The 20,830-nt window shown below is 39.9% G+C and overlaps 1 protein-coding gene across 1 annotated transcript in view; it reads left to right on the forward strand.

Moving 5' to 3' along the window:
* Nucleotides 1–291: 291 nt before the first annotated feature.
* Nucleotides 292–20,830, forward strand: part of C7 (complement component 7) — a 94,130-nt gene continuing 73,591 nt past the window's right edge. Inside the window, exons 1-5 of the mRNA XM_006889583.1 lie at nt 292–297; nt 8,380–8,435; nt 10,069–10,144; nt 13,563–13,704; nt 19,581–19,728. Of these exons, the coding sequence (XP_006889645.1) occupies nt 292–297; nt 8,380–8,435; nt 10,069–10,144; nt 13,563–13,704; nt 19,581–19,728 (428 nt within the window). The remainder of the gene's footprint in view (nt 298–8,379; nt 8,436–10,068; nt 10,145–13,562; nt 13,705–19,580; nt 19,729–20,830) is intronic.

The following is a 20,830-nucleotide window of genomic DNA, read 5'->3' on the forward strand; positions in this document are numbered from 1 at the left end:
AAGAGTTCCAGCTGGCTGAAACTAAGGCTCAAGTCTTTGAGAAAACGCATCTGGCTTCTAGACATAGATGAAAACCAAAGGCAGGCTCTCTGTGTCTCTGTGTCCTTGGAGAATCTTGTTGGGGAGGGGCTAACTCACAAGACCACTGGATCTCTATATATGAGTGCAATTAGTCAAGGGCAGGGAGAGTCAAAGGAGACCGCCTGCCAGGCAAGTCCTGCTGTGGAAAGACTCAGCTACCACCCACAGTGGGAACTTCCCCTCTTTTCTGCCTTGAATGTTTTCCGAAACATGAAGGTAAGATATTAACTTCATTACTTTTGTAAATGAAGCCATCTCCAAAAGCATTAGTTTAGTAAGACTTAATTAAAGAAACATCAGATAAGGTCAGCAGCCAGGGAAAATAGGGAAACAAGATCTGGAATGTTTCAGAAGTTCTATTTGAATATATTCATCAGTTCAGTCAAAGCCTTTTATCTTGTTGTGGATTTAAATTGCTACTTCAGAGGACTAGGAATCAAGGACTGGAGACAATGCTTACTAAAATTCCCAAGAAAGATACAAAGAAATGCAATAATATTGTTGCTAAGGAAAAAAAGGTCTTTAACAATTTTTTTTAAAATGGAAAATAATACTAAATAGTAATAATAATACATAATAAAGCTCCCAAACCTAAACACATTGAGTTGATTTCAACTCATAGTGACCCTCCATCAGATGCCCTGTGAGAGGAGACCGTCCATCTTTCTCCCACAGAGCCACCGGTGGGCTTGAACCACCAGAGAGGCAGCTGTTTATTTCGCCACACTGTACCCTGTGGGCTATGCTCCTAGAGTTTTACTATTTGACCAATCTGGCTAAGAACCTTATAGAAAAGTGAGTTTGAAGATTTTGGACATTTGAATTTGGAATCCTGGATTAGAGGATCAGGATTATAGGAAATAGAAGATATAAGTTAGAGGAAATAAAGCTAGAGTTTTACCAAACATACATGTTGGCCATACAAAATAACCAGAGCTAAAATAAAATTGGAAGGGAAAAATCTATTCAATAACACACAAGCCTAAAGAGAGCTTATCATCATAGGCTGAATTTCTTGGAGACAAAGTAATATGAAATTATTATTACAATTTTATTATTTATACATTTTTATATTTATACTAAAATTGTTTGCATTCTATTTCAGGAGCACCACTTTCTCAACAATGTTAGCTGTTGAGATTGGTCTCATAGGTACTATGCTATCTATTTGCAGTACTGAATTCACACTCACTTTTTCCACTGTGGTGGGAAGGGGAGTGAGACATAGGTTTTGAGTAACTCACAGCTCACGTCGAATGAAATAATTGAAAATGAGACAGAGCTTGCAAAGATAATGTGTTTAATGTTATAATACCAGAATGGCAAGTCCCATTGTAATTATGTCGCAATCTAATTTCTGATACTCTGCCTTGTTTTTTTATTTGAAATTGTAGGTTTATTAGCTCAAAAAGGACAAAAAGTTCTTTCTAAAGTCATACTCTCTCCTAATAGTTTTACTAATGATTGATCTATTTTGCTATTTATAAGATATCTTAATAATTTGTTTGTATATAAAAATGTTCATTTATAATCATTGACTATTATTTTACTGCAGTGATAATATAATTTTCTCTTTCCATTGATGATTGCATATTACCAGATCAGGCAATTCTTTCTCAAGTTGCTAACTAAATTTGAACACAGATATTTATAGTTTCAAAGCAAATTTTAAGGACACACTTTGTGTCAGGATTCAAAAAAGGGCAACTTGGAAAATCCTATCCTGAAACTGAAACCTGAGTGGTACATTAATGTGTTTAGTCGCTAACTGAACATTTACAGGTTCAGGGCTGCTCAGCAGAGTTGTGGAAGAAAGAGCTAGTAATTTACTTTAGAAAACCAATTATTGAAAACCCGGCAGAGCACAGGTCCACTCTGATACATATGAGGTTGCTGAGAGCCAGAGTCTCTCTGATTCACAGTCAGCTCAATAGCAACTGATTTTTATCCTGAAACCAATAGAGATTTCCAAGACTGATCTTTAAAGAGGGTGTGAAGCTGGATGTGATAGTGGGACTCCTTTACCTTCACGTGTGTGTGAACTAAATCATAGACCCAGAGGATTCCAGAGTCACCTTAGTTATCTCTCTGTCACTTACATGAGATAACTCACCTCTGTAATCTTTCAGAAAAGCCTGGGACTGAAGAAGTTGGCTTGTGTTTGAGGTGGATGGGGTCCAGCCTCTTACCACACTTTCTCAGGGATGAACCTGGCCTCTGTGATCCAGAACATCAGCCCCTCACATAGGGCTGGTATGTGGCCAAGCACAGTGACCTCCCTAGGTTGGAGTCTTTCTGCATTTATGTTCTATCCAGAGCTGATGAATGTTTCCAGGAGTCTTCTACTTACTTTATTATAATTGTATCTGTACCCTTAAATGAATTTCCTAGTCCATGCGGAGTTGTGCTGCTAACTCCAAGGCCTTGCTTCTCTGGTGGTTCAAATCCACCAGCAGCTTCTGGGAAGAAAGATGGACAATTATCTCTCATGCACTTTGTTGTTGTGTACAAGTCAGAACCAACTCACAACTGACCCTCCAGGGGGTTTTCGGTGGCAAGAAATTAAATGGGAAGAAATTGCCTCCATGGAGGAGTTTGTGGATTTGAACTTCATGCCTTGGGGTTGGCAGCAGTGCTCCTTTCAACAAGGCCACCAGACCTCCCTTCTCAGTCAATTTATAACCCTGGAAAGCCAGTGGAGGGGCAGCCATGAGTCTGTTCAACTTAACAGAAACTGATGATTTTATTTTCTAAACTCTTTTGAAATTTGTGCATTTCATTTTCTTTGTCTTAAATGGGGCATGGTTCAATAAACAAACACAAATTATCATACCCGAAATCTGGGGGAATTACAGAAGTAGAGTTAATGATTGTAGCCAGAACACATTGTAGGAAAGAGGTAGGTGGCCCTTCTTATTCCATGAGGAAAAAAGAGAAGGGAATTCTGGGAAATGTAGTTCTAGCTTAATTGTTGACCCAGAATAAATGTACTATACATTGTGTAGTTTTACTACATAATTTGGGGTGGGCTGCCCTCGGCCCCCTGCCCGGGGCGAGCCGTTGCGGCCCTCTGCCCGGGGCGGGCTGCCCTCGGCCCTCTGCCCAGGGTGAGCCGTCGTGGCCTTCTGCCCGGGGCGGGCTGTGCTTGGCCCCCGTCTCGGGGAGAACCGTCGCAGCCCTCAGGAGCAAGAAGGCAAGCAGCTGTAACCCAAGACCACCAGTAAGGTGATAAAGCGTCCTCCCTTCCCCCTTTTATATCTATGCCCCTGTTCAGCATGAAGAAACCAGAGAGTCGGCATCCAATTCTCAAATCAATGAGACAGTTGGTTTCATTACTATTGGAAAATGCTTGTCATTCCTCTGTAGCATCTGGTCCCCACTGGACCCTCATCATTTCCTTCACCTGCTCCTCCCACCGACCAAACTGTGCAGCTCTGCAACTGCATCCTGGCCCATCCTCACCCTTCTGCCCCCAACCCTCACCTCCTTGTACCCCCAATATGTTTTTCCCAATAAAAAAAATGAAATAAATAAAAAAAGAAAAAAAAAGATTTACTACATAATTTACAATATTCATTCATTAATTCAACAACATACATTCTCTAAGCAATTCTTTCTAGAGAACTAGTTTGTTATTGTTGTTGTGTACCGTCATGTCAGAATCAACCCATAGCTGGTGGCCTCAAATCCTGTGCCTTTGGGATTACAGTGTAGCTTCTTTGCCACTAGGCCACCAGAGCTCCCTAGAAGCAGTTTAGATGTTGTATTTATTTTTGGTTGTTGTGTACTGTTCAATTAGAATTGACTCATGGCTGATCTTCCAGTGGGTTTTCAGAGACAGTAAATTGCACAGAAGTGACTGGTGGATTTGAACCACATGATTTTGGGATTGCAGAGCACTTCTTATCACCAGGCCCCCAGAGTGCTCTGAACTATTTATAGTTACTCATTAAAGATGGAGAAGAGATTGAGGCTGTTAACAATTACAGCTTTTTTGGCTTCACATACAACGCTCTTACCACCACCAGTCAGGAAATCAAAACACAAATTGCATTGGGAAAATTTGCTGTCAGGGACCTCTCCAGAGTACAGAATAGCAAGGATGTAAGTCTGGAGACTAAGGTGCCCCTAATGCAGGCCATGGTTTTCACAATTATTTGCTATGCATCAGAGAGCTTGACAATGAATAAGGATGATAGAAGAACCAATGCCTTCAAATTGTGATGCTGGAGAAGAGTCTTAACATACTATGGACTGCCAAGAAAGAAAATAAAGTCTATCTTGGAGAGGATGAAATCAAGTTTCTGCTTGCAGGCTAGGATTTTGAAGTGCTGTCTCATATGTTTGGCCACCTGGCCAGCAAAGACTAGTCCTTGGAGAAAGACATTATGCTTGGAAGTGTGGAGGGACAGCACAGGAGAGAAAGACCCCAGAAGAGATGAATGCATTACAGTGACTGGGGCAATGGGGGTTGGTGTGTTGGAGTTAGTGAGACTTGCTCAGGACAGGGCAGGGTTCGGAGCTGCTGTACACAGGATTGTTATGGGTCACAGGTGACTCAATGACACACAACAACAACAACAACAACAACAACATTTGATAGTAAACTCCCCAAGGGCAAGAATACTAATGATTTCATTTTAAGCTACCAGTTAGCAAATTTTCCAGAAACTCTCCAGGTTACTAAATTCAGCTTGCCAGGACTGGTCTGTGATAAGCAAATTTTGAGGGGTATGCATGTATGGAAAAATATGCAAATTGCAAAATAAGACAGTAGTAAAGAGACTCTTGCCTAAAAGCAGTTGTTGTTGTTATGTGCCATCAAATGGAACTGATCCTTCATGAGCTTCAAACCATGTGCATTAGTGTTGGCAGGGCAACTCCTTACCACTAAGCCACCAAAGTCCTCTACTAAAAAACACATTCCCTAAAAAGTCATTGACAAGTATGTAACAATGAAAAATGTAACAGAATGTTAACTTTTTAATCTTCATGATGTCTGCTGTGAGACTGGGTAGTCAGTGAGTGATTACAAAGAAAGCAGCCCCAAATGAGTGTAGTGACATGTAGATGTGTCTCAGTGTCTTTAAGAAGGCTTAAAGACAATACGACTTGGAATTTGTGGTTTTGGGTACTAGTCCCCATGTTTATATCAAAGAATGAAAAGACTTGGGCTGACTGGCTGACCTGGTGGCAGAGTTAACCAACACACACACAGTAACAGCTTCTTCTTTTTCTGTACAATGGAGAAGTCTGGACTGACCGATGACTGACTTCCAGTAGGTTTTCAGAGGCAATAAATTGCATGGGGGTGGGGGAGGGAGATTGTCCATCTTTCTCCCATGGAGCAGTTAGTGGATTCAAACCTATTGCTTTCAGACTGGCAGTTCAGCTCCTTACCATTACGTCACTAGGATTCCAGAATGTGGCAGGTCAAGGGCATATGCAAGCACGGACCACATGTGTAAAACAACCAGAGGAGGTTGTTAGGAGACCCTCCCTGAGAGATTACTGCAAGATGAAGTGACTCCAACAGAGAAAATACCCCTAGGAGACAGGCTCTGATGAAAGTTATCCACAAGGAAAAAAGAGACTGTGCCAGAGAACAGGGGTTGTAGATCTCCAAGTGGGGATCATCTAAAGAACCCCAAAATCCTTAAAAGAAAGAATTAGAGACTCCTGGCACATCCTGACCCACCACCAGGCACCAGCGGAGGCATTTTGTCCCTGCTCTCTCTCACTCCTTGGCTCTGACTTTGGGGGACTAGGGACAGACATGATGGGGTGATTTTTTGACATAGATCCCACTCCTCTCACATTTTAGGCACTCAAGAATTAAGAATAAGATAAAATTCTACATTGAATAAGAAAATGAAATTTGAACATTAGCCTGAAAATTAGAATTTTGTTTTCTGAGAAACAGGACTATCTCAGAGTGACCGGTAAGAGAGCTCTCTTTCCCAGGGACAGGCATAACAATGAGTTGACACAGGACAGAGGAAGGCCTGATGGTGAAAAAGCAAAACCTTAACAAGATGGATTGATACAGTGACTACAATAGTGAGTTTGAACATGACTGAGACCTTGAGGATGGTGCAGGATAGGGCGAGGTTTCCATTTATTGTTCATAAGCTGTAGTTGACTTGTCAGCATCTAATAACAACAATAACAATTAAAAAAAAATCAACACTTAAGAATTACGTGTTTAATGTGTTCAAAGCCTCTTGAACTTTATCTTTTTCCAGGCTATTTGAGGCTACTTGGACCTCTCTGACTCTTTGGATAATAAGACTAATAGGCTTAAGGATTTGTAGGATTGTACATACCAGAACTAGGCAAGTAGGATTCCACAACTGGAAAAAAAAAAGCTATCTAATAGGATTGATGGTCTAGGAATGCTAGGAGAAAGGCCTAGAAAAAAAAGAAATCACAGCTTTTTTCAGTCAGTTTATGGACATAGAGATTTGGGGAGCTCAGAATAACAATGCACTTGCTGGCCTGTTGCGATGTGGAGAAGGGACTTTCATATTGGATTAGAAATGGAATTCACTTGAAGTATTGCAATCTCCTCCTTCAGTTGTCAGTTAAAATAGGAAAGCACACACAAGTGATAAATAAATCACCTATCATTTCACCACCCAGAAATAAACTATTGTTTGTTTTGTTTCTTTCTAGAACTGCTTTATCAATATGTGTTTGCTTTCCCTCATGTTCGCTACCTGTCAAGAGTCTCACTATCTAGTCCTATACTATCACAAAGGGATGGTTAGGAAAGGTCTTACAGGGCAGTGTCTCAACTTCTGGACACTGATCTTTGAAGCTCATTTCCCTTTTAGAGAGCTATGATAGAAAGACGATGGCCTACTGGGTAAGGAGTTTCACTGCCAACCCAAAGGCAGGTGGTTTGAATCCACTGAATGGAGGGAGAAAGGTAAGGATCTCCTTCCACACCATTTACAGCCTGAAAACCCGAGGCGGGGATCCTCTAGGTAGGAGTTAGTTCTGATTCAATGACAACGAGTGTCATTGCTTCCTTTTGGTGTCTCGGCATCTAATCCTGGGTGTTAAGAGGTTATTGTTAAAAATGTCTTCCCTAAGCCGTTGACTTTGACTTTGCCATGTGCATGGGCAAGAATATAAGAATAGAGTGTGATAAAAAATATTTAAAAATATAATAATAATAATAATAATAAAGAATAGGGTGTATTAGCCTATCCACATAAGGATTAGCTAGTCTCACCAATTCACAAAGGGATTGGATTGACTAATCTCTCCATTTTAAATTGAGCAGATGCAGCAGCAGAATAGGAGAAACTTCACCACCAGCAAAGGGGAAGCAAGAGCATGCAATGTGTCCTTCAGGGTCAGAGATTCTGTGTCAGTCAAACTAGGGCCTATGGGAGAATCAGCCATAACAAGCACAGTGGAGAACCAGAGACCTCACACGAAAGGGAACAGACCTTGGAGTTGCTATGCTATTGAGCGAGAGCCAGAGCCTTTCCCCCAGAGCCTTGTTTGTTGGAGGACTCAGTGGGTTTAGGCATAATTGCCAGGACTGAGACTTTGTCACACTGGCCTAAAGACACAATGCTCAAGGCATTTACACCTGCCAGCACATTTCAGAAGCTGTCCTGACTTAGTAATTGACTTCTGATACTAATTTGCCTTTTGACTTCCCTAATAGGGTTCTGTGTGGTCTATGAACTTTTGCAGTGGATTTGGACCCAGTAAAGCTACAAGATTGGTGTTAGGATGAGTAGAAAGAGGTGTGGGAGTGTAGAGGACATGTCTGACCTCATGGAATTGGTTTTGTGTTGTTGATGGGACAGTTCCCTTTTGTGAAGTTGGTAAAGGTCACATATGGCTATCTCTTTCTGCCCCTTGCTCTTTTTACAAGCACTTTGAGTTTTTCCAGGCATTTTCTCCTTGGGTGCCCTTATGGATACTGGACTTTGAGAGAAAGGAAGTGGAGACAAAGATTAAAAGATGATAAACCTTACGGAAATGATTGAGACCACACAGCTGCAGCCTTAGAGAACTGAGCACTTTTTGAACATCCTGGCTCAACTCTGATCTGATTTTCCCAGAAATGAACAGTAGGAGGTGGGATTTAAAAAGTATTTTTTTTTTTACTTAAAATAGAAATTGGAATAAAAAGCTAAATCATGCAGCCCTGTGGTTTCCTTACTGTCTTTCTGCTCTCAAACCACAAATCTTTATTTGAAAAATGCATTGAATGTCAATTCAACAATAATTGAAGGCTATAATGATGCTCTTTACTGTTTTTTTGTTCCCCAGGCAATAAGCTTATTCATTTTGGTGGGATTTATAGAAGAGTTTCAAGTTTTTTCAAGGTGAGATTTTTGTTTTGAACTGTGTGTAGAAAATAGTAAAAGCTGTGTTCATTTGAATTGTGCATGTTAAAAATGATAAATTGGCTAAGGCTTTATAACACACATACATATCTATTTACCACAACTAAAAAATGGTGTTTTTATTGTTGTTGTGATTGTTGTTGATTGCCGTTGAGTCAAATGCGACTCGTCGCAACTCTATGAACAAAAGGTCTGAAGCCTTTGTACAACTATCATCATTTATTGAGTTCCTAGAATTTCCAGAGGATGTTGTTTAGGAAGTGGTATTAGTGGATAAATATATTTTATTTGTTGTTTTTGATTTTTATCAACTTGAGTTCTGCTCATAGTGACCCTATGAACAAAAGGCCTGGAGCCTTTCTACAACTATAGCAATTTATCAAAGTTCTTAGAGTTTCCAGAGGCATGTTGTTTAGGAAGTGGATTGTTAAGACATTCTTCCTTTGTTATGAGGTTCTGTTGAGTTGGATCTGACTCACAGTGACTCTTGAAGTTTTTTAAAAACTTTTATTATTTTGTATGTGTATACCATCAAATCTTGGAAGAAGGAGTGGCGTCCACTTCCATAATAGCTTGCCTCCGGAAACCCTATGAACCTGGAGAGGATGAAAGGCACCCAAGCGTCGAGGACTCTCCTTCTTCATAGGGTCATTATGAGTCGCCTGCAATTTGACAGCACTTAACAACAACCACAACCATCAAATTGGATCTGACTTGTACAGGAGGAGATTGTCCCTCCTTCTCCAGCAGAGCATCTGGTGGATTCGAACCCCAAACCTCTGGGATTGCAGTGCAACTTCTTGCCACTAGACCACCAGAGCTCCCTTCACAGTGACTATAGCCAACAGATTGAAGACCTGTCCCTTCCTGCATCATCCTTGCAATTCCTACTGCCTGTAAGCCTTTTGGTGTAGCCACTGTGTTGGACAATCTCAGTGAGGGTCTTCCTCTCCTTCACGGACACTTCAATTTTTCCATGATGTGTTTTTTAAAGAAATGGCCCCTCCTCGTGCCATGCCCAAAGCATATGAGATCAAGTCTCACCATCCTTACTCTAAAGGAGCATTTTGGCTGTACTTCTTTCAGGAGAGAAGTTTATTCTTTTGGCAATCCATGGCACATCCAATATTTGATTATTTGTTTACACATTTGTTTCTGTGTCTTTCCTCTCTGTCTGTAGTCATCCATATTTTCTTTTTAAATTTCTAAAAAAAAATTTCCCCCATAACTTCAATGTCTAAATAGCCTGGCACTTTATTCATCACTACCTCTATCATTGGTGTCAAATCAGAATGAGAGGCTATTGCTCATCTTTCTCCCTGGGAGCTGCTCATGGATTTGAACACGAGGGAAGCACAGCCTTTGGGATAGCAGTGCAAAATCTCTACAGATTAGACCATCAGGGCTCCTTATACATATTAATGCAGGAAAAATTAATTAGCCTCTAAAAAATATATTACTTTGCTACCTCTTAGGAGACTTTTAGTGTCTGCTTTGGAAAATGACCAAAACCCTGTGACTGTTTATTTTACTTTCATTTTAATTCTTCTTTGTGTGTCTTCTCTCTTATTATTCTCTTTGTTTTATGATGGACAATTTGACACCATGATAGTGCTGTCTCTCCAATCAATTGCCAGTGGGGTTCCTATACCCCTTGGTCAGAATGCAGTGGCTGTACCAAGACTCAGGTAGGGCCATGAAAAATTGTTTACACTTTATTATTTATATGTAAGTTTATCTCAGCCATGTCTATTCTTATGTTTCTTGAAAATCATGATTATAATTTTGAATGGAGAAAAGTATGACTTGTTTACTGAATACTATAACCTACCGGAGAGTCAGCTCTGGTTAGGTTCTGACATGACAGTTCTCTGTAACAACAACAACATTTCAATATAGAGGGAGCTGTATTAGAGGAAGGTCAGAGACGAAAGGAAGATCCTCAACTCAATGGATTGATATAGTGACTGTAACAATGGGCTCATGCATGTCATGGATTGTGGGGATGGTGTAGGATGGGGCAAGGGTTAGATCTGTTGTTCATAGATTTGCTGTGAGTCATAGAGAGAGCTCTGTTGGCCGGTGGATAGGAAGTTATGCTACCAAGCCGAAGCTGGGTGATTTTAATCTGCGACCTTCAGGCCTGGTTTTAATTGTTTTTGGTCAGACATTCTAAATGGTATAACACTGGTCTTTCAATATGCTGTACAGAGATAACTTGTGGTTGCTGTGATCCTAAACACTGTGACACTGCCGTGACAAATGTGATAATGGTTACCCATGGTGGACAGTGTTTGGTGGAGGCCCCCAATTAAAACAGGCTTGGAAGCAGGAGTGGCACTGACTTCCAAAATAGCTTGCCTCCAGAAACTCTATAAACATAGAGAAATGATGAAAGTTATACAAGTGTTCAGGTCTTTCATTCATAGGGTTGCTATGAGTAGTCTATGACTCGATGGCACTTAACAACAACAACAATATTAAAGCTATATAGAGAAAATGGCTTAGTGGTGAGGTGTTGCATTACCAACCGAAAGGCACACAGTTCTATTGCTCCAGATTATCTGAAGGTGAAAGGTTGGCAATGTCTTATGCAATTTACTGCCTCTGAAAATCTGCTGGAGGGTCAGCTATGAGTCAATGGTACTTTCACTGTACTTTCTTTGTGTTTATAATTTCTGAAAATGAGATAATTTATTTGTTCCTAGTTTTGTGTCTTACTGTTTTAATCTAACATTTTCCTATATGCAAAATTTTAACAACTATAAAATGTTTCAGATAGTGTATGAATGTACCAGACTTGTTTAATGCTTTAAATGGTTTTCAGTTTTTTGCTGTTATGAGTAAATCTTTAAGGAACACGTTTCTACTTTGACAGCTGCCTATTTTCTATTTTAATAAGATAAATTACTAAAAATATGATACTTGTTTTAAAAGTTACAAACATATTGTTGTTGCTGATTGCCATTAAGTAGAGCTTGACTTACAGTGATCCTATGAACAAAAGGCCTGAAGACTTTCTAGAACTATTGACATTTATCAAAGTTCATCGAGTTTCCAGAGGCATGTTGTTTAGGAAGTGGTATTAGTGGTTAAATATATGTTGGTGGTGGTTGTTGTTAGGTGTTGTTGAGTTGAGTATGACTCCTAGTGTCCCTATGAACAAAAGATCTGAACCTAGTCCTGTCCCGCAACAGTGGTTTAATGCAGATAAAGTGTGTATTTAGGAAAAAAAAATTGCTGAAATAAAAATTTTACAAGGCAATATATGTTTGGAGACTTCATCACAATTCTTTCCACCAATCATTTCTTTAGTACTAACATGGGAAGTATTCACAGTGAAAGTTACACAGATGCAGAATTTGGCTCCTAGCAAATATAATAGATTTCCAAGCAAACAGGTACATGAATAACAAGGTGAAAGTGAAGTGTATAAAAATTTTTATAATTTATATTTTTTTACAAACTTGTAATTTAAAAGCAAATTTTAAAAAGCTCTATCTAGAAAGATCCAGTCTTTCCCATTTTAGTTAATATTATTTTTTGGGTGGAAGATCAGCACAGAATGGACACATCCTTAGATTGTGTAAATAACATTCTTATTCAGAAAGGGAAAAAGTGAAAATGAAAAAAGGCCTATGAGCTGAGAGTTTAACAAGTGGGGAAAAAACTGAGAGTGGGCATTGGCAATATGGAGATGGAAAACATTATCTATACAAACAACACAATCTGTTACATTACGACATTAGAACCTTAGGAAAAAGGACAAATTAATCACTTACATGTGAAAGATGTCTTCATCAATCAAAAACAGAAGCTGAAAATTTATCAAGAAATTGTTCTGGGTTCCATTCTCCACTTATTCCTTTCTGACTCTTCTGCTTAAACACAGTGAAGTCCCAGATCTAATCTCTTGCCTAATGCAAAGCTACTTCTTGTTGTTATGTGATATCTCTCAGAGAGACCCTATAAACAATCGCTCTGAAACCTGCTCTGTCTTGAGTCAATCTCACTGTCTCTGACACACCTACCCTCATTACCCCAGTTACTGGGTCAGTTAGTAGGGAGGGCCCTTGCCTCTAGGAACTCTTCACCTAATTTAAGGTGGACAGATAAACTACATCCTGGCTTGCCTGTCTACTTTCCCTTTGGCTTCTGCTTAAAGTTTAAATCCGGAAGCTCAAATTCAATTCAATTATATTAGCAGGCAGAAGTGAAAATAGGCTGAGGCTGGAAAAATGCTCTTTTGATTGCCTTAGGGAAGAAAAGGATTTGGTAGATCTTTGTTTGTTTAAAAATTAGCTCCATACCTTGACACTGAGGTGAATTAAATGAATTTTGGTTGGAGATTCTCATTTGGTTTGATTATTTCTTCAATTTCCCAGTAGCACTTTTTTTCCCAAAGCTTGCTTACTTTGATGTCTTTCCTATTTCAGAGTTCATATATATTTTTAATATTCCATTCTAAATGTCAGTGTTTTGGAATGTCTTGTAAAATTCTATTGTGCCTGTGGCTTTATCGCTGGACAGCTTAGGAGTCTGTTTTGCAAACTTGACTCCATTTAACGTGTTTACTCTGAGTATTCTTCCTTATCTTGTCTTTCTGTATAAGCCTCAAAGTTCAGCTCAAATCAAATGCCATTATATTTCTAATGATTTTCCTAACTCCATCTCTATCCTGCTTCTCAGGACCTTACCTTCTCTCTGGCATAGTCTAAGTAGACTTAAGTAACCTTTCTGGCTAGCTCTTGGTACAGAGCTTCGACAAACTTATTCATTATTGTATAAAAATAGGAATCATTCTATATTATAATCTATTTCCTAAGGTTGACTTTTCCAGGTCATTTTCTTAGTCTCTCACTCTCCCCTGTCATCCTCCACTCCACCTAGAAAGTAAATATATTACTGTGAAAGCTCTATAAATAATCGCCCAACTGTCACTAAACTCAAGGACAAGTGAGTCTGTGGGTTTTTCATTGATTTTAGAGGTTTTATTTCTGTAGAACGTCAGAATGATTTCCCGGATATTGTCTCCCCAATTGCATTAATTTCTCTCAGATGAAGGAAATTCGAAATCTCTGAAAGCACCATCTGCTTTATGTTTAGACTCGCAGGCGGTCAGTTGCTGTTTACAGTCAGTATGGAGGCCACGCTTGCTCTGAAAGTGCTTTTGAAACTCAGGCCTGTGCACCTACCCGAGGATGCCCAACAGAAGAGGGGTGTGGAGAGCGCTTCAGGTGCTTTTCAGGTAACTTGTCTTCACATCTTAGAAGGCAGAGTGTAAATTCAAATTTCCTTGATCACTTGCTCATATATATGCTTGTTTAATTTTACTGAAGTTATGTTGACCAATAAATTAATTTCCCCCAAGTATCAGTAGAATTGTTGCTAGCATTGGACAATTAAAACAGACATTCGGATGGCGGGGAAGAAGAACAAACTGGGGAGGAGGGTGGAGAGAATGGTGCTGCAATGAAGGAGTGAAAGCCCAGAATCCCTGTGAATGTTCATTGAAACGAATAAAATTTAATAATTAAAAAAAAAACCAAAAAAATAAAAGAATTGTTGCTAGCATATGGCTAGCATACACTCATTTCTTTCAAATACAAAGACAGGCACATGGAAGTAGAAGTGGGACTACTCTTTGTCACTATGCTAGGTTATTGTTATGTGCCATTAGAGTCAGAGCTGACACATAGCTGACCTTCCAGTGGGTTTTTCAGAGGCTGTAAGTCACATAAGAGGAGATTGGCCATTTTTTTGCCAGAGGAGCTGCTGATGGATTTGAACCACCTGCCTCTGGATTGGCAGCACAACTCTTTACTCACTAGGTCACTAGAGCTCCACGATTACTGACAGACTCAACAGATTCTGATATCACATTTTGATGAAGATGCAGAGTGAGTCTACCATGAACACTGAGATTGAACAAAAGCGATTTTACAGTTTAAATTATTGTTCTGTTTTCAAGAAAAGCAAATCATTAGCTCATTAAAGAGCAATTTTGGCCATCTCAATCTATGGCATGTTTAACACGCATTTTTGACGTGAATATTGCTTAATTTATTGCCAATTGCATTTATGGGATCAGATTAACTTAACAAGCTCCAGCAAACACCTTTGTTCTGTTCCATATACAGAGATGAGGGTTGTGAATGAGAAGTGAAACACACTGTTCCTTCCTTCAAAATATTATTGTCTTTTATAAGAAACACAAACGCAGGCTATTCATATGGATTTCACCTGATGGTATGCAAAAGAATCAAATAGATTACATTTATGGAAAGAATTGCTGGAGAAGCTCAATATCAGCTGTGAAAACCAGGCCAGGTGCCGATTGTGTAACAGACCACCAACTACTCACAAGAAAGTTGAAACTGAAGTTGAAGAAAATGAAATCAAATCCATGGGAACCAAAATTTGACCTTACATCTATCTCACTCAAATTTTAAAACCATCTTAGGAATAGATTTGAGGACTTGAGCACCAATGAGTGTAGACCAAACGACCTGTGGGAGGATATCAAGAATATCATCCATGAAGAATGCAAGATCATTATAAAAGCTGAAGAGGAAGAAAAGAGCAAGATGGATGTCAGATGAGACTCTGAATTAAAGCACTGAGATGCCAAAGCTAAAGGAAGAAATCAAGAAATTAAAGAGGTGCTTTAAAGCCTTACTCTGCCTCTCTCTGGCCAAAGACAGCAAAACCTGACCAAGAGATGGTAATAAACTCCTTTGTTTCACTTAAGACAAAAACCAAAAAAAAAAAAAAAGAAAAGAAATTAAAGAGCTGAACAGAAAATTTCAAAGGGCAGCACGGGACAACAAAGCAAGATACAATAATGAAATGTGCAAAGAGCTGGAGTCAGAAAATCAAAAGGGCCAAACTCGCTCAGCGTTTCTAAGCTGAAGGAATTGAAAAAAAAATTCAAGCCATGAATGGCAATACTTAAGGATGGTTTGGGCAGAGTGTTAAAATGATCCAAGAGCATTAAAAGAAGATGGAGGGAGTATATACAGTTACTCACTGTATCAGAAGGAATTGGCTGACATAGAAGAATTTAATGAAATAACGTATGAGCAAGAGTCTGTGGTGATGAAGGATTAAGTTCAAGTTGCTCTGAAAGAACTGGCAAAAAAACAAGGCTTCAGGAATTAATGGCATACCAATTGACATATTTCAACAAACAGACGCTGCCCTGGATGTGCTCACTAAGTTGTGCCAAGAAATCTGGAGGACAGCCAGCTGGCAAACTGACTGGAAGATATCGATATTTGTTCCCATCCCAAAGAAATGTAACCAAACAGAGTGCAGAAATTACTGAACAATATCATTAATATCACATGCAAGTAAGATGTAAATTATCCAAAAACGACTGGAGCAACACATCAACAGAGAACTGCCAGATGTGCAGGCTGGGTTTAGAAGAGGTTATGGTCCTAGGGATATTACAGGTAATGTTAGATGGATCTTGGCAGAAAGCAGAGAGTAGCAGAGGAATGTTTATCTGTGCTATCTGACTATGCAAAGGGTTTTGACAACAAGCTGTGGCTGACTCTAAGAAGAGTGGAAATCCCAGAGTGTGTGCTTATATGAAACGTATACTTGGACCAAGAGGCAGTCGTCAGAACACAGCAAGGAGACACTGCATGATTCAAAACTGGGAAAAGTATCCACTAGGGATCTATTCTGTCTCCATACTTTTCAATGTGTATGCAGAACAGATCATCTGAGACTCTGGGCTGTACAAGGAGAAATGTGGCATCAGGATTGGTGGAAGATCATCAACAACCTGTCTTATGCGGATGACACAACCCTGCTTGCTGAAACTGAAGAGGACCTGAAGTGCTTGCTACAGAAGGTCAAGGATTGCAGCCTTCAATAGGGGTTGGAGCTCAGTATCAATAATACATTGGTTCTCACCACTGGGCCAACTGGCAGCATCAGTGTAGATGGTGAAGAGATTGAGATAGTTAACACTCTTGATACCAGCATCCAGGAAATGAAGAGATGAATTGCATTGGGGAAGTCAGCTGCCAGGGACTCTCCAGAGTACTGAAAAGCAATGATGTCAGGCTGGAGACTAAGGTGTGCCCGATCCAGGCTATAGTCCTTGCTATGCACTGGAGAGCTCGACAGTGACTAGGGATGATAGAGAATTGGTGCTTTTGGTGTGGGAGAAGAGTGTTGAATATAGCATGGGCTGCTAGGAGAACAAACAGGTTTGTTCTGGAGAAGATGAAGCTGAGCTGCTCCTTGGAGTCAAGGATTCTGAAGCTTTGTCTGACAAACTTTGGGCCTGTTGTCCTCCTTGGGGAGGGACATCAGGTTTGGGAGAGTGGAGGGACGGCTCAGGAAAGGGAGACCCTTAATGAGATGGATCGATTCAGTGATTGGGGTAGTGGGAGTAGTTATGTTGGAGACAATGAGTTTGGCACAGGATAGAGCAAGGTTTAGAGTTCTTGTATAAGGGTCACTGTGAGTCACAAGCAACTCGACGGCACATAACATCAACAACATAGGCAGAACTGAATGTAAAGAAATAGTCCCTGTGTTGGAATTACTCTTCAGTGATATCTATTGAGGAGCAGCTGAATAAAATAAAGGCAGTTAGTTGGTCAGAAGAAAATGGCTAGCAGTAAATCTGGGCTATCTACTTTCTTTCCTTTCACAAACATCTGTTCACCTCTAACCCAATTTCAGCTTGTAATAGAATGTTTGTTGTTGGTGTGTACCCTTGAGTTAGAATGGTACACACAGACATCTGATTCATAGCTGACCCTCCAGTGGGTTTACAGAGGCAATAAATTGCACAGGAGGAGATTGCCCATTCTTCTTCATTAGAACAACTGGTGAATTTGCCTGTGTGCCTCTGGGGTTGTAGAGCAGTTTCTTACCACTAGATCACTTCTCCTTCTTCTTGTTCAGGGCTATGCTTTCCCTGCAGTTATGTTCCTTGAGAAGGACGTGGGAGAAGAATGGGCAATCTCCTCTTGTGTGATTAACCGCTTCTGAAAACTTCCCTGAGGGTCAGCTATGGGTCAGTTCCCACTTGACCATACATCACCACCACCATCACCACCACCACCACCACCTGGAGTAGATCAGAACACGGTTGATTACCTGATAACTTCTTTATGCCGAGTTCTCAAGGAATATTTTTCCTCAAACAAGTTCTTTTTAGCTTATCTTGCTTAAAACCATGCAGTTTGATTTGTGTGCTATATTCTTACAACATGCCTGTACTACAATCTCATGAAGCCTGTGTCTTAAGCTGTTGTGTACTGTTAAGACGGACCCATAGCTGACCCTCTGGCAGGTTTTCAGAGGCATTTAATCACAGGAGAGGAGATTGCTCATCATCCCCCTACATCCTTCTTCAAGAACATAGCTGAAGGGAAAGTGTGGCCCTGAACAAGAAGGGGTGAGGTGTCTAGTAGGTTTTGAGAGGTAGTAAATCACATTGGGGGAGATTGCCCATCCTTCGCTAGTGATGAGCTGGTGGATTTGAACTGCACACCTGTGTCTTAATACCTGTCAAACCAGCTTGTGATCTGATGACAGGACTGGCCTGCCATTGTCCTGTGACAGGTTTATTGATCGAATTATAAGCATATTCTTCTGTAATTGTGTCTTTGAGTCAATCTATATATTCCAGCTGTACTAATATACCAAATAATGTTATTAACAAGCTTTGCTTTGTACTATCTTCAACTGACTCAATTGTTACTGATCAATCAGTTTCCAATTTAGCTATATTAGTACTGTCTGTCTGCCTGCAACTCCTTTGTGAATTTTACATTTTGTGAAGTGTTTCCTCAGCTGCAATTGCTTTTATTCTCTCAAGAAAACGAATTTTTTAAAAAACTCAGGCTTTGTGATTTTGCTCTATGACAACGTCGAGCTCCCAATTTACCTTGAAACCCAGATCAAATGAGAAGACTTCTCTGAACCCCTACCTGAAAGAGCTAATTAGCATTTCACTTGTCTACATTCCTCATGTACCATCTATAATCTAGACTGTTTGACATGAGTGTCTCTTCTCTTTTGGTTGGCTGATGACTTGAAGACATAGATTCTGTTTCTTTCACTTTCCTATCTGAAGTTTCTGAAACATAGCATACAACAAATGACAGTATAGACATTGAGTGACAGTATAGGAATTGCACACTGTGATAGTTGTGTGCAGAGCTAATTAGAAAGACACAGAGAAAAGATAGGTGCCCTAGTCTTTGAGGTAGGACTGGTCATTGTGAGAAGATAATGTTTAATTTGATTCTTGAGAGACAAGCAGGAGATAGGCGGAGAAAACCCTTCTACCAGGGAGAACTGCAAATGGAGTTTTCCTGATGTTCTACTCAAGGAGAAAAGTTTCTTTAGTAGTGAACTATAGAAATGATCCTTGAAAGTACAGTGGTCCAGTGTGATTAACGGATAGGATTTTGACAGGTAAATGGCTAGAGATGTTGCTGAAGAGGGAGATGGGCTGGATCCTGTAACATTGCTGTGGGCTTCCTCGCTACCCTGGTTTAAAGTATATCAGAGCAATTATTACACTAAATTACCGTGTTTGATCCCTTTATTATCTTTCCCATTTGATTGTAAATTACATGAAAAACCCACCAGAGACCATATTTATTCATATCTGTATCTTTACACCAGAAACAGTCCTATATTTTTCATGGAGGAGGGGGAGCTAAAGTAATGCCGAGTTTTAAGGTCTTGGCTCAGTTCCTGTGTGGTCAAAACTTACAAACCCAAATCACCAAAACCCCTCACAGGACTTTGACATCTCTATCAGAGATTACAGAAAGAAACAGAAAATTAAAGAGCAAGAGATCAAGCTGTATTCTCAATAAGTGGCACTGCATGATTTTAGAGGAGTCAGAAAACAACCTGATAACTATGAATGAAGAACCTAGGATTATGAACTCGGGTTCTATGTTCGGTTTTACTTTGGCTAAGGTCAATCAATTCCGTGTATTGCTTCCCCAAAGACACAAGGAATTCCTCTCAAGTTTATCTTAAGCCATTAAGGGGGTGGTGTGGGTGGGAGAAGAACCTTCTTAATTAACCCTGGTTGTACTTCCTTTCTCTCCTGCTTTGTTTTCTTGCATTCAGGTCAGTGCATCAGCAAATCTTTGGTTTGTAATGGAGATTCTGACTGTGAAGAAGATAGTTCTGATGAAGACAGATGTGAAAATTCAGAAGACATACCTTCCTGTGACCTAGACCAAGCTCCTCCAAATGTAGAACTTACTGGAAATGGGTAGGTGTTGGGAGGCCTCCTGCAGACACTATAATGCAGTGTAATGCAAAATGTAGTCTTGTTTTACTTTATTTTAGTTCATGTCATCATAAGTCTAGAAACAAATCATCTGATAGCCAAGATTTTTCATTGGCTCAGAGCTCTCTGCTACATCTTAGATAATGTTTATATGTAGTAAGCTGTACATGTGCAAATGTATGTGGTGAATTGCAATGTGACACTGACCTCCTGTTAGCACTGGAAGTCTCACATCCAGTTAAACTGTTAGGTCTGGGGGTCACTCATTCATTAGGTAAAATGTCTACTGTAACACAAATACTATACATGAGTGACTTGAAAGTAATTTATTTCATTAAACTTAGGAGTCTAGAAGTCCAAATTCAGGGAACTGACTTTTGGGAAAGGCTTTCTCTCTGTTGCCTTGAGGGTAAAAACCATATCTTAGCTTCCTAAGCCCTGGTGTTCTTGGTTTCATACTCACCTTCATGCAACATCTATGATACCCTATTTCTGCTATTTATAACTCAGAAGAGACTAGATTGTGGATACATATTACCCTGATATAACTTCATTAAAGTAACAGAGAAAGCCCTATTTCCAAATGGGATAATCTCTACAGGAATGTTATCATTGTTAGGGACCACACTATTGAATCGACTACAACTCTAGCAATCTTAGAAATAGTCGATCTGAACCTTGCCCTATTCTGCCCATCTTTACCATCTCTGAAAAGCTCAAACCTGTCGTTATAGTCACAGACAGTGACAATCAATCTTGTTGTAGGTCTTCCTCTCTTTCTCTGACTCTCTACTTTTTCAGCATGATGTCTTTTTCCAAGGACTAGCCCTCTGTGACAACATTTCCAAAGTATATGAGATAAAGTTTTACCCTACTTGCCTCAGAGGAGCTCCTTGGTTGCTTCTAATACATATTTCAGGACACGGTTCAATTCATAATAAGTAGTAAAGGGATAAAGAAAGAGAGAGAGAGACAGAGAGAGAGAGAGAGAGAGGAGAAAGAAAGGAAGACAGGAAGGAGGAAGGGAGGAAGAGAGGAAGGAAGGAAGGAAGGAAGGAAGGAAGGAAGGAAGGAAGGAAGGAAG

This window comes from Elephantulus edwardii, unplaced genomic scaffold (assembly GCF_000299155.1).
Source record: "Elephantulus edwardii isolate Elephantulus edwardi_28Jun2011 unplaced genomic scaffold, EleEdw1.0 scaffold00079, whole genome shotgun sequence".
NCBI classification, from domain to species: domain Eukaryota; kingdom Metazoa; phylum Chordata; class Mammalia; order Macroscelidea; family Macroscelididae; genus Elephantulus; species Elephantulus edwardii.